Source organism: Frankliniella occidentalis, unplaced genomic scaffold, assembly GCF_000697945.3.
Source record: "Frankliniella occidentalis isolate FOCC.00 unplaced genomic scaffold, Focc_3.1 Scaffold47, whole genome shotgun sequence".
Lineage (NCBI taxonomy): Eukaryota > Metazoa > Arthropoda > Insecta > Thysanoptera > Thripidae > Frankliniella > Frankliniella occidentalis.
Window position 1 is genome coordinate 1415119 of NW_026267177.1, and position 14125 is coordinate 1429243.

At 39.2% G+C, this 14125-nt stretch overlaps 2 protein-coding genes across 5 annotated transcripts in view; one reads left to right on the forward strand and one right to left on the reverse strand.

The window, feature by feature from the left end:
• The first annotated feature begins 6 nt into the window (after positions 1 to 6).
• On the forward strand, positions 7 to 5713 carry LOC113207788 (uncharacterized). Its single transcript, XM_052267220.1, has 14 exons — positions 7 to 619; positions 1294 to 1367; positions 1463 to 1650; positions 1750 to 1829; positions 1911 to 2063; positions 2143 to 2240; positions 2331 to 2468; positions 2551 to 3108; positions 3218 to 3321; positions 3421 to 3571; positions 3650 to 3885; positions 3960 to 4124; positions 4219 to 4381; positions 4536 to 5713. Exons 1-14 carry the CDS (start codon positions 22 to 24, stop codon positions 4653 to 4655), a joined length of 2826 nt encoding a protein of 941 aa, XP_052123180.1. The 5' UTR covers positions 7 to 21; the 3' UTR covers positions 4656 to 5713.
• The window catches only part of LOC113207789 (SNF-related serine/threonine-protein kinase), a 12808-nt gene continuing 4353 nt past the window's right edge, over positions 5671 to 14125 (reverse strand). The window contains exons 1-9 of one of the 4 annotated variants that reach the window (XM_026424484.2): positions 13219 to 13431; positions 12827 to 13037; positions 12349 to 12751; positions 12114 to 12255; positions 11822 to 12034; positions 11576 to 11713; positions 11308 to 11428; positions 10564 to 11221; positions 5671 to 7423 (exon numbers count right to left, since the gene is read on the reverse strand). In XM_026424484.2, the coding sequence (XP_026280269.1) occupies positions 7350 to 7423; positions 10564 to 11221; positions 11308 to 11428; positions 11576 to 11713; positions 11822 to 12034; positions 12114 to 12255; positions 12349 to 12751; positions 12827 to 13030 (1953 nt within the window). In that variant the 5' untranslated portion in view covers positions 13031 to 13037; positions 13219 to 13431 and the 3' untranslated portion in view covers positions 5671 to 7349. Of the gene's footprint in view, positions 7424 to 10563; positions 11222 to 11307; positions 11429 to 11575; positions 11714 to 11821; positions 12035 to 12113; positions 12256 to 12348; positions 12752 to 12826; positions 13038 to 13218; positions 13432 to 14125 lie in introns of those variants that run through there. The other 3 variants (XM_026424483.2, XM_026424482.2, XM_052267221.1) reach the window with 3 other exon arrangements.

A 14125-nucleotide genomic window follows, 5' to 3' on the forward strand; every position in this document is an offset into this window, starting at 1 on the left:
AGGGACCCCAGGCTCGAGGGGATGCCCAAAAGGGACCCCAGGCTCGAGGGGATGTCCATTAGGGATCCCAGGCTCCTCAGGCGAGAAAACCTCATGCCGTACCGGCCCCAGCTTCTGTCATTGAGCCCTCCGCGAGAGCAGCGCCAGTCAGAGCGTCCTCAAGAGCGCCATCTCACGCCGCCCAGGGAACCGGGTGTGAAGAGGGGTCTCTTGAAGACTCCCCCGCACTCCATGAGGCTGCAACACCCTAGTTACGGTGGTGGGGCAGGCGTGTCTCAGAACTTTAAAGAGGAGCGCACTCCTAAGAAGGGCCTCCTGAAGACGCCCCCGGACCACATGCGGTTGTTACCCCCTCTCAAACATGATAGTGACGGCCCGAGTGACCCTGACGACGACCCGCCCCCGAAGAAGACACGTACCCTTGACATGAAGTCAACCATCAAATTTTCCCCCGAAGAAAATGAGAGAGAAACCGATAACAGCTCGGAAGATGAACATGCCCACAATACCGCAGGGCATAAGAAACGCATGCTTCCTCCGGCCACCAGCGTGACTAAATACGAGGCTCGGTCTCCTCTAGATCAGCAGGACGAGGAGCCGAGGAAAACCTACGACTCAGGTAAGTGTTTCAGGGTGCTCGGGACGCTGGGTTGGGCTAGCTAGAGTCCTTCTAGATTGAGCTGGCCATTGTGGCACAACTCAAGACAGAGGAAGGGAACTTCAAAAATACCTACACGATCAACGATCAGCTCTCTATCAAAACTCAACTGTGTATTAAAGAAAGACCCCCACCCCCATACACACAAAAACAAGTTGTATTAGTAAATGGACATACTGTAATGTCAGTGTTTATATTCTACAGTATTAAGGTGGCCCAACTACAGAGCCTCGCGGTTAGTCAAGTCAACGAAAGAGCTCCCACCACCCATCATTTCAAATTGCCAATATGTAGACAGCTTGGGTTTGATAGATGGAACTAGGTAGTTCAGTTACGCATTAAATATATTTTTACAAATTTTGAAGACATGTTAGAGCTTTTTTTTTATAGCTGTACTGAAAAATGGTGGGTCCTGATGGGTCATCAAGGCCCCAAAATGTCTGCAAAATTTGTGAAAATATATATTGTATTACTAAAGTGCCTAATTTGCCGGGGCTGTATCCGTATTAGCAAAATTTGAAATGATGGGTGATGGGGGTACTGTGTTCCAGTGTATAGAACTGTATTTACTTACCCAACTAATGTTTGACATACAACAGTGTTTGTGGGGATTTTGTATCTAACATTTGTTTCAGCCAAGATGTCAGCAAGTTCCTCACGAGACCGATTACTTTCCACCATTTGTAGTTGGAACCCAAAATGGATCTTGGTAACTATTTTAACTCTACTTAATGTAAGTTATATTGATTGTATGTTTTCTGCTGGTACCGGTATGTCTAATATCGTTTTTCCTATCATGCCTAGATCCCAGAAAAATCAAAGAATTTTCCTGATTTGTTGAATAATGAAGAGAAATACATGTCAAAAAAAGATTTGGTACAATTTTCTTCTAGTCATGCATACTGCAAACATTTTCAAGATGGATTATTCCTTGACTTGTGGAGTAATTTATGTAAAATTGTTTTACAAGCAAGAAAAAAAGGGCGAGTCTTGTAAGCTTTTAAATTTAATCCTATGTATTATTAGAAGTACGTAGATTTATACTTTCATTGCTAATGTCAATGTTCATTACCTTCCCTTGGATCATGTAGAATTACTGCTGAAGTTGAAGGGGAACCTCAAGAACTACCATTGCTAGGTAACATTAAAAGAAGGACAATCATCTGTCACTGTAAGTAAGGAAGACAACTTTCTGAGTAATTTGGACTGTTGGCTGATCCATAATTTACTTTTCTTTCCTCTCTCCCAACAGGTGGCACTGCTAACAATGATGAAAACAAAATTTTCAAAAAAAATGATGTAGTTATTGTTCATTCTGGCAAGTACCTGTATTTTGCTTATGTGGTGGCAGAGCCAAAGACAAAGTGCATATCAGACAAAGTAGAGCTTCCTAATTATTTGCGTAGTAAGTTTGTATAACACTATAAATTATTGATCAGTTATTAGATTGAAAATATAACAATTTTCTCTTTTTTCTCTTACAGAAGATCGTCATGGCAAAACATTCACCCATAAATGCACCTTTCCACTTATGGTTGTTGTGCCAATTGATAATTCTGTTGATCCAGGAAAATTGATTTATGTAAGTTGCCTAATTTAACAATATGCAAAGGTTGATTTTAGTGGTGTTTTTTTTTGTTTTTTTTAAATGCCTGATTTTTATTTTTTTTAGATTGAGAAAGTTAAAAATATTAGTGATGATTTGGAGACAATGAAAAGTTTGGAAACTTTTTCAACTTTAAGCTCATTGAGCACTCTTGTAATGCAGCCAATATATTATCCTTCCATGAAGACAGTGGTCGCAAAATATGTATGTATTTTCTGCCACGAACTATTTGGTCTTATTGTATTTTATAATCTACTCATGTGCATTTTTGTTTTCTAAATTCCAGGAAGCATTATTGGATAGAGAGCTTAGGCCTTCTCTTTTGTCATTAATACAAGACATTAAAGGTAATGAAGCCCCGTCAATAAATGTAATTGAGGGTGGTCCTGGAACTGGAAAAAGCCATCTGGCTGCAGTACTTGCAAAAGAGTTGTCAAGCCCAGAGAATTATGTAATTCTTACATCAAAGTCCATCCATGAGCTGAATACGTTAGCCAAGCTACTTTGCGGCAGCAAGCTCAAAGTAGAAGATAGTAAAGAAAATAATGCTGTTGATGCTGTATGGTGTGGTAGTAAACGAAGTAGGGCAGAGTGGGACAGTCTTGAGAAAATTAGTTTTGATACATTAGTAAAGAAAAGTGACTCTAAAACCGATAACACTATTTACCGTTTAAATGAGAAAAAAGAAATTCTCAAGAAAGCAATTCACAAAGAAGAGATTGCTATATGTAAACTAATTGCTTGTGGCAAAAGTGCCGAAGCTGCTTCTCTAAAGACTTCATGCGCTAAAAAGAAAATGGATCTTTCTTTGAAAGAATCTGAAATAGAAGAAGCAAGTAAACCAGTAAGTGTTCCAGGCATATTTTCATCTTAAGTTCGACCTCTGGCTTATGCCATTCTATTACTTCAGCTAATACTTTTTTTTTCTTTTCCTCATGATAATATTTTGAAAGGTTTTGAAAAAATCTCCCAATCCATCTGAAATTCTTCAAAAGTGTAATATTATTCTGACAACGTTCAGCCCACCCCTTTACTGCCTAGAGGCATTTAAAAACATGTAAGTAAAGCATGTAAAATTGTCTTTTTTAAAGTTTGAAATCTATGTCTATCTCTGTATTTTATGTCCAACTGACTAAATATGTCTTTCTCTTTAAAGGCAAAGACAATGTAGGCGTGTGGTGCTGATTGTTGATAATGCTTCGGAAGTAGTGGAACCTATTATTATAAGATTAATACGTGCCTTTAATGTGAGCGATCTGGTGCTCTTTGGTGATACAAAGCAGCATGTACCTTTTGTGCCATCTGAGGTTTGTCCTTCCTTCTTGGTTGTATCAATTTGATATGAATTTAGAATGAATATACATGAAATTAATTTTCCGTTTCAGAGAGCTCGGAATTCTGGTTTGGATGTATCCCTCATGGAACGATACTCAAGAGCATTAAGGGATACAGAATTCCCTCCGAAAAGTAGGCTTTTGACAAGGCAATTCAGGTTGCACCCTCACGTCATGTCTCCAATAAATAATCATTTTTATAATAATACAATGAGCGAAATCGATCAGAAAATAAGGACTCATGCATTCCAACCATATATTTGGTTTCACTGTTCATATTTTTCTCAGTAAGATTCCTATTTTCTTTTTTAAGACCCACTGTCAAATTATATTTGTTTACATTTTATTTTTTATTTTGAAGGGGCGAGGAAAGGTTTCGTCAAGAAGCAGATTTTGCTGAAAAATTGCTAAGTGTTGTATGTAAGATACCACCTTATAGCTCCGATGATCAAAAGATTAGATCATATCATGTACAAGTGACTTCCCTTTGCCCCAATGTCTCCAAAATCCTGAGCAGCAGTTCAAAGTAAGTATACAGGTTTTGAAGGATAATCAAAAATAGGTATGATTAGTATGTGATTGCACAGTTACATTTCTTCTAATTGCATACTTACTTTCAGATCTCACCTCCCATTTACTCCATCTAATCTCCTCAGCTCTTTAGAGTTTGATGTCTTAATATTATGCGTGGGAAGTGCAACAAGGGTGGCAGCTCATAAAATTATTACTCCATGGACACGGGCTAAAAGATCTCTTTTTGTTTGTGGGAGTTTTGATCATCAGGTATGTTTTTATTTAATTGTACTTCTGTACTTCGTTCTGTACTTGTTTCTTACCATAGCAATAAATTCATAACTAAAATTTAAATTACAATCTTAACTTTTTTTTTCTTGCAACAATAACTTGCAATAATAACAACTGTAACTCCTTTTCCTAGTCTGTCCGTGGACCTATGACTCATCTTTTAAGAAGGGCTCAAGAGAAAGGTTACTTGAAGGAGATAACCAGTGCACAAATAACAGAAGAAAAATTAGAAGAAAAAATTAAAAAATATTAGATGAACGCCAAAGTGTGTTTGGTTTTTTGGGGCGCATTAACCTTGTGAGAATTGTTCACCATTCTCACAAGCGTTGACTCAATGCAATCTTTTTAAGAGCATCAACTTATCTAGAAGTGCCAGAATTAAATTAGTTCTTCCCTACTCCCTGCCTTTTATGTCTTTTAAATTGTATACTAACATGTATCTTTTCCCTTTAACTAAGTTGTATTTTGGCACTCTAGAAAATTATCTTTTATACAGAAATATGCATATGAATTGGTAGTCATTTCCTTTGCTCTGCTGAAACTGCCACTTAACTGTTTCGAGTCTGAGTACAAACTCCTTACATCTTTTTTTTTTCTTTTTCTGTTCTCCAAATCTATTGTGTGGGGTGAGGAGCTTAAAATGTTAGCTTTACTTGCTGCTTTTCCTGTTGTACTATACCAATTGTGTAAATTGAGTACCATGGATTAGGCTATTAACTGCACAGAAATTTTGGAAATTCTATCAGTTCATTGCATGTGTATAATTCTTTTAGTTTAATATACCGGTAGTTTAGATCTCAAGAACCCAGTTAATTAAGTGCACTACTAATATACCATGGATTTTAACATTTTATTATGTATTTCAATTGCCTGCATTTTTTAAGTGTTAGAGTTGGTTCTTGAGGGTAGTTGTATATGATTTTAGCATCATAATAATCCTAGTTTTATTTTTTTAACCAATACGATTATTAGGTTCCTGTTAATTGCTAACACCTGAATAAATGTTTTAGTGTTTTAATATGATGTTTGACAAAGGAAATAATTACTTATGTTTAAATGTCTGTCAAATATCAATGTACAAATCAAATGCATTTGTAGGTGTTGCAATACTCAAAGTAAAAACTTGTACTTTGAATAAAACACTGTGTTTAATTCTATGTAATATTCATTCCTTGTGTTGAAGGAAACAAACATAACTGATATGTTTCCAACAAATACATTTTGTGTTGTAAATACATTCTCTCATTTCTTAAATGTAATAAAAACAATGGTTGTATAACATTTATTAAATAACATAGCTTAAGACTCTTATATTGATCTCAAAAAACAGCTTCCTTCCTCAACAATAGGTACATGGTAGATTCCTATTGGGAGTTTCCAATTGAAAGTTTTTTCAAACTTTTAATTGCTTTGGTTTCAAAGTTTGACTACAATTCACTATTTACACCAAGATTACAATATTGGACAAAGAATTCGAACATGTATGTGAATAAATCATATTTACATTCTTGCTTTACATCATGTAAACTTCTACATTCATACATACATATACATGCGTCCTGCGCATATAGAACATACAATATGTACAAGATGAGTATTTTTTTTTATCTTTACATTTTATTGGATATTGTTTTGGTAATGGAATTGCTATAGCAACTAATCTGAATTGTGTTTCGTATTAGGCAAATGTGTGCTGTATGCCACCCTAGGAACACAGCAGAACATGATCTACTGTGTTCTTATCACTACATACCATTTTTGGGATTTGAAACAACCAGTCCTCTCAGTTAATAGCAGCTTTGTGTCATGGAATTGCATGAGAGTTTTAAGTATTAAAAACTTAATGATTAAGGCCCTCAACTTGATTTACTTGAAATGGGGAATAACCACAGAGTTACCGTTTACAATATCATTGACATGCTCATGTTACTGTAATAAGAACAAAAATCACTAAGCTTCAAAATGCTTAAATATTTTTAAAAGAAATGTTGATTTGAAAAGAACACTTGCCATAATCTCTTTTGATGGATCGTTCAGAAGAGAAAAAAATAATCTAAAAGTACCTATGCAAAATATACTTTCTTTTTTCTTAAGACGAAAATGAAGAGGCAAACAGAAGTGAAGAAGATAAAGTAAATTTACCAGCATCAAGTCCCCATTTACAATTCATGTCATTGTTAAAATGGGATGTTTATAAAGCTTTAGGTTGATCAATTACCCTGAAAATATTTTCAAAGATGAATAATATGAAACCAAATTTCACAATTTCTTCCAAAACCTAACTTTTACATTACATCAACAATAGAAAAATAAAAATAAGGGTTTGTCAGAAAGACACGTCAATCAGTAGTCATACTTAAAAAATCCATTGTAATTGAAATGAAGAACAGTGCTCCAGTTAAAATTCACTCATTTGATTCAATGCTTAAGACCACAGGGCCTGTGATTCCGGGGAATTTCAGAATCTCAGTGAGTCCCCTAGAAATCAGACTTTCTCCCAATGGATTCCCAGCAAATACATATAGAGCTTGTTGCTTATTTCTAAGGAACCCACCTGATCTTTGAGACTTTTCAAGTACAAAGGAAACTGCCAAAAACTGCTGGGTATCTCAGGATTTGCTTTTACCCAGTGCGAAGTAAAATCTCAATATATTTTAATATTTTACATGGATGTCATTTTAAAGGTGAATGTCTTATTTGACAAACCTTTGATACACAAACTGGAGTTACACAAAGTCCAAAAGCAGTTGAAATTATATTGAGATGTTTCCAGTAGGGTCATATTTCAGTTGCACATTAAACAACAGGGTTCAATTAAACCACAGATAGAATTAGAAGTAGAACAAAAGAGAAAGGAAAACCAATACAGAAAGTTGACAATTCTAAGCATGCCATTAACAAGGTAAGAGTTTCGCCTGGAACTTGAATAAATGTGCGTCAGGCAGATCTATCTTGTGCAGCCACAGATGTCAGAACTTGTCATTCTGAGGGTTCTCACCAGAGGTCTCTTACAACTTCCACCTGAAACGTGATGTAAATGTGATGTTGAAAGAATATTCAATCAAATTTTAATTTGAGAGTGACTGATTGTGCGTATAAAAACAAGAAAAGAAAACTCTACTAGATCACAATGTGAGGAGGATACGCAAGCAATTACGAAGTATAATTATAATTATGACATAAATATATACTTCATGTCATTAATGACGGCTATAAACTAAACCAGTTCTAAATCTCGATGTTATACAGGTAGAGTAGACGTATACAAAAGATAAATTACAAGACGGTACCTTCCAGCATAGCTTGAAGTGGACACACAGAAGCAAAACACAAAAATGCAATGACATAGCTATTTTCTTTTGTTCATAAGGCTAGCTTTTGTTGCAGCAAGGAAAAATCAGTCTTAAAAAAACAACCAAGTATGTTTATTTATTGAGAAATCCCACATAAAAATTTCATACTTCATGGTTGTTGTATGAGAAGATTATTAGCAAAAAAAAAAAAGCAACACAAGTAACACAGTTCCAGTGTGAGATAGTCAAATTTGCAAGAAGGTGCAGAGACTCCTCAGGTCAAGGGGGTATCTCTGAACATTGTCCTAAAATTTGTTAAAAAATTGAAGTTTGCTACAGAATTATTCTTTAAAAAAAAGGGAAAACCTACTTTTAGCGTCTACTGAGAATAGTTAACAAATGTGTGATTTCATCCTGATGTGCTAATAAAACATTGTCCAAAAATTTTTGAAAAGAGGCAGGCTTTTCAGTGTATAGTAACTTGAGTAGAACTTAAAGCATAATGCAATGATTGGAAAAGTGTCCTCACTTTTCTTGCCTTTTGTTACCTATAAATATTAAAGTATTCACACCAACAGGTGAAGTGCAAAATTTTAGACCAAATTAAAGATAGACTCAAACAAAAGCCAAATTCTAGTGAGACTCAAACTGTACGAAATTAGTAATGCTTCAATACCTCAAGAGACTTCAGAGCAGATATTCATCAGCTACTGTCTAGCTGACCTCTTTTTGTTGACTCAGATAATAGGTGGTAAGATAAAAAATGCACATGCAGATTTCCCTTCAAACATCACAATTGCTTAGAAATGATTGATTATTTGTGATATAAAAAGAGCAGTAAACTTTCGAGAGTATTATTGCATGCTATCACATCTAATAAATTAATGATCCTACCCGACCCGCAGGAGGAAATAAAGCTACCTTACAATGAATACCGATTTCTTTCCTAGACAAAAACATAATTTAAAGAAACATTAAGTTAACCTCAAACACCATCTCAGCCAGAAATGCCATCTCTAGATAACGTCTAAAAGACATCTAAGGTCCAGTTTTTGACCACTTAGACGTCTAAATGATCAAAAAATAGACCTTCAAAGCCGTTTAGAGGTAGCATTTCTGGCTGGGTTACTGCAAGGTAAGTAATGAACAAGACTGGGAGATTTTGTATGGTTGTTGGTGAACTGATATTTAGCACAGATTTGTATAAGTCATTTCAATAAAACAGGATATAATATTTTTTCATTTCCAACTTAGCTAGGATGTTTCTCATTTAAATTCTGGCAAGTTGTCAACTTACTTGGGGAATATGAAAATTGGCTTAGCATTTTCACTTACCCGGTTCCCTTTTTTCCCCCCCTAAAATTTCCGGAATGTTCCAAAAGATAAGATACTGTCTGTGTAATTTATTACCCGTGCCAAATAGAGACATGTCCACAAAGGAGAGAAAAAAAAGAATTCACTTGATTGTTTGTTAGATACATTGACTATTTCCATACTAAATCACCTTGGCCAAAAGAATATTTTCAAATTTTGTTTGAATTTTAGGTTTCTGCAACCCCCCCAGGTGCTACCTGTCCATAAACAATTTAATGTTGTTTATGCAGAGGTTTATTTCCAGAGGGTTACCTATGATGCATAAATGAAAATTTGTTGGTGAACCAGTATTGAGAGAGAAGCCTAAAGTTTTTGCAAAAATTTAGCTACCACACTAAAGTAATCCAATCACACTCCACAGAAATCATATAGATATTTATCACAGAGTGGAAAGCTGGTGGAGTCTTTCTTCTCTTTCAAACAAAGCAGTCATCAAAATCAGTCAAAACAAGAGCAGGACAGGCAGTGGCAACAGCAAAATCTTTTAGATACATGACAGAGATAGATTGCTAATAATGAGATACATAGTAGTTAGAAAAAGGCACAACCATTCATATTTTTAATTCTGTGGATTTAAGCATGAATTAGAGCCCAACATAAAACCAGATAATCCAAACCCAAAATTTACAATCCATAAAATTAAATTAATACCTGTGAGAGGTCACAGTCAACAGAGACTACAACATTTAGAGGAGTCCCCAAGATGAATTTGACAAAAATTTATTCCTGCGCAAACCTCACTTACTGTAGTGGTTGTTGCGTGCAACCCTAAATTTTGATTTATGTCACTAGGTGCGGCTACACGTTCACGAGTGAGAGAACTACAACTTTGTGCCTTATAAAGACGACCACGTCCAAACAAAGGAAGGCAAAGTTTGCGGTGCATTTGAAAATAACGTCCCAAAAGCCGCATCTTCTTACCTGTGCTATTTTTAGTAGTTAATGATTTGCTGACATTACATACATTCTCTTTTTCTTCTGCAGCAGACTGTTGCTTTGATGTTAACTTAGAACTCATTTTGATGCCAGGTGTAGCTAAAATTTCTGGTTGATTTTGAGGTTGTGGTCTTGGTTGATCTTCCCTTACTCCAGAAGAAGGCTTTAAATTTAAGCCTCGTAAAATGCGTGTGCCAAGGCTTTTAGTTTTTGTAGAAGAAATTGTAGAGGCAGGGGAAGAACCAGAGGCAGATACTGGTTCTGCTTCTTGCACCTCTGTGATACGATTTAAAGATTGACTCTCTCGTAGCCTTGTTTCCCTTGCCCGTCTTCGCCCAACTCTGTGTCCAACAGACCCAGCACCACATGATGTACCTCCACTCCCTCCACCACTTCCACTACCTGTCCCAGAGGAATTTCCTCCATTGCCGTTATCCCTGTTATTTCCACCAGTTTTCTGATTTTGAGAACTTTCTTCATTCACATCTCTACTACCTGATCCACCACTAACACTTCCCCCTCCACCCCCACCCCCACTCCCTCCACCCCCTCCCCCACCTGGGTCTTGTGAATCACTTGAGTCATCATGAGAGTCTCTTCGTGGTGGAAAGTTTTTTAACTTGTGAGCTCGTTTCTTGCGACTCTCACTATCATCATCACTTGCATCCGAGGAGCTACATGATGCAGTTCTTGTCTTGTGAAACTTACTGCGTCGCTGTTCGTAACTTGTCATTGTGCGCGGACTTACTCTTCCTGGTCTGCTGCTAGGTAGGAGAGCTGGAGCTTCATTCAAATGGTCAACTGTTCTGAAACCACCTTCTCCTTCTTCAAAAATTTCGTTCAATAATGACCCAGATGATCTAAGGGATTGCACAGGAGAAGGCAAACTTTTATAGCGTGGCGACACACTAGGAGTACCTGGTGCATGGAGGGGAGTTGGAATACACACTGTCGATGATTCTTTTAAGATTGTGGTGCGTAGTTTAGGGGTGTCATCAGTTTGCTGTGAAATAGTTCCCTTCAGCGAATCTTTACGGCGTTCAGCCTCCGCAAGGCGGTCTTTGACTAACGCACTAAGTTTTCCTTCAGAGCGAGATCCTCGTCTATTGAGAGAGCAAGCTGAAGCAATATCATCCGAACCACTTCCTGCAACAATATCATCTTCCTCTTCGTCCTCTTCCTCAGCAACAATACTGCACTTCCTTGATCGAAAATTCTGCAGAACATACAGTGTTGGTAGAATAAATGTGATAAGGATAAACTGGGACAGAAACTAAAAAGCAGGCAAGACATATAATATACCTGGCCAGGGACATCTCCAACAGCGCAAGGTGAGGCAAGCAAAGATGGATTCACAGAGTTTATTGGGGACTCCAGCTCACCCTCTACCACTGGGGAAACACTTACTAGCGGGTTATTACTGCTGAAAAACAAACGGTCTAAGTAGAAGCATTGGAAGTGCAAATACTACAAAATATGTAATTGACATCAAATTACTTTTTTCAGGGGTACATAAATTGAAACATTTGGGTTGATCAGTTACAATGAAAGTTATGGCAACTCAACTTACCCTTGAGAGCTATTCAATGTTTTACTCCGTGAAGCAGGTCTCTTAGGAAGAGTGGCTTGTCGCACTTGCTTGAGACGACGCTCAGCAAGCAGAAAATATGTGGCTGTGATGTAGTTATACTCATTTTTATCAAGAGCTCTGCCGTAAAAAAAAAAAAAAAAAAAAAAAAAAAAAACAACAACAAACAAAGCAATTGAGTAAAAAGAAGTATAATAAAAATATCAACAAAAATGTGATAATACATACTCAATAATCTCCTCCTTTGTAGCAATATTACCATTGGCCATTTTCTGAATTATTACTGCATGATCGTCATCTGATACCTGCTCCCGGGATACGAGAGGTAACAATTCAGATTGAGGTTCAGATGCTTCATCCATTGCAAGCCAAGCATCATGAGATATTTCTTCAAGAGTTGCTCTTTTATCAGGCTCTCTCACAAGCATTCTTGATATCAACCTACTCATGCAAAGTATTTTGTCAAATATAAAGATGTTTCAGATGATTGCAAAGCACTGCAGCTGTACCTAAAACCTACCTTTTACAGTTATCAGAGACATGAACAGGTATTGTGTATTTACAGTCCATAATCATTGTTAAAGTTTCACTATCATTAGCCTCTTGAAAAGGCGCCTGACCACATACCAGCATGTATAAAATTACTCCTAAAGACCAAACATCTGAAAAAGACAAGATAAAATTACTATACTACTTTAGATATATTAAGAGAGTTGCAGTCATCAAGAGCAAGATCACGTTATGTATATCCTTACCCACTGCAGGAGCATCATACGAATCACCAAGTAAAATTTCTGGTGCTGAGTAAGCAAGAGATCCACATGAAGTTTCTAGCTTTTGGCCAGGACAAAAGCGATTACTGAAGCCAAAATCAGTCAATTTTACAATGCCCAAAGTTTCAAAGAAAACAACATTTTCAGGTTTCAAATCTCGGTGGACTACATGTAAGCGATGGCAATAATCAATAGCGCGAACAATCTGTCTGAAGTAGTTTCGGGCAGTCTCCTCATCCAGCCCTCGGCCTTCATGACGCATAATGTAATCATATAGATCACCCCCATCACCCAATTCCAGAATCAAGTACAGTTTTGTATTGGTGTCGATCACTTCATATAAACGAACAACATTAGGATGTTGTACAAGTTTCATACAGCGGACCTGTAACCATGACAAACATTACAACAAGTTCAAAGTTACCCTTCAATTCAAACGCAACTTTACTTTCCACTTTACCTCCTGATAGAGGTGAGCCCTCGACACATCATCCAGCTTGTTTTTGTCAATAACCTTCACCGCCACTTTCTCGCCAGTGAAGACATGCCTGGCTAGCTTCACGACGGCGAAGTGTCCGCGGCCCAGGGTCTCCAGCAGGTCGTACATACCCGCTATCTTGGAGCCTGGCTCCACAGTCGCACTACGAGGTCCGATGCGATGCATGTCTGCGCTGCAAAACGTACGAGAACACATCAAGAATAAAAGGTCAGAATCAAACAGCCACTTTCTCACTCCACCTGAAGTACCAACAGCATAACGCACGCCGGGTGAATCAGTGTGCGCGCGATGGCGCCTGGGGTCCGAGCGAGTAGGCAAACATTGATGCACCCGGCACACACAAAGGGACACACCTGCCAGTAGATATTACATCCGGGGCCCAACACTGTATCTATTTATCCAATCCATCCAGCGCAGCGAAGGACCACGGAGGGGAAGGACCAAACGGAAACCGCAAACGGGGAGGTAACGAACCGGAAACGAACTCGCGGGCCTACCCGGCCGTGCCGTGTACGCCTCACCCGCCTCGCGCCTCGCCGCGGCCGCGCGACTGGGCATGAGCGAGGCTAGCAGCCGAACTGCCGTCGCGACGCGAGGAGAGCGCCGCCAGGCGGCCGGGCAGCTGGGGAGAGGGAAGGGGAAGGGGGAGGGGCTAGTGACGCCCGCGATCACCACGGACCCCCTAGACTTAAGCCCCAGCGCCTGAGAATAGAAATCACCCATTCAATTGGCCAAATGGCCGCCTCCAGAATTTGATCATTGAGTCATCACGTCTGGGGTATGGCGGGGTGGCAGGCCAATGTTCACGCGCCTCCGACAAGGTAGACGACGCGCCGCGCAAGACTAGAACGCAGTCCACGCAGACCCCCCCCCACACACACACCGGTGACAACAATGACGACATACCCGCGAAGAGGTATTAATACCGTCGCGCCCAGCGCAGCGTTCGGACTCCACTCGGAGCACTGTGCTAAGCGCAACCTGCGGCTGCCCGCCCGGCCATCTCGCACACCTGCGGCTCCTACGCACTATTCGCGCCGCGCGTGTAGCGCCTAGCCGACGAGGCGAGGCGGCCAGGCCAGACGCACCGGCCGCCGTAAGTGTCCAGTCTGCGCGAGGGTGAGGGCCGCCCATGGGGCCGGGCGCCTGGCAGCGCGCAGACTAGGCCACCCGCCGCTCCGCTGTGCGTCGCGGACGGCTCGTTGCCTACCCGCGCAGGCGCTCGGCCGCTTGGCCCCGCGCAGGCTATGCCACCCGCCG

Bases quoted from the DNA above. Each gene is read 5' to 3' on its own strand.
- LOC113207788 (XM_052267220.1), top strand. From the start codon at position 22: ATGCCCAAAAGGGACCCCAGGCTCGAGGGGATGTCCATTAGGGATCCC. The intron at 1,651-1,749 runs GTAAGCTTTTAA...TGGATCATGTAG, and splicing joins AGAAAAAAAGGGCGAGTCTT to AATTACTGCTGAAGTTGAAG. The intron at 4,125-4,218 runs GTAAGTATACAG...ACTTACTTTCAG, and splicing joins ATCCTGAGCAGCAGTTCAAA to ATCTCACCTCCCATTTACTC.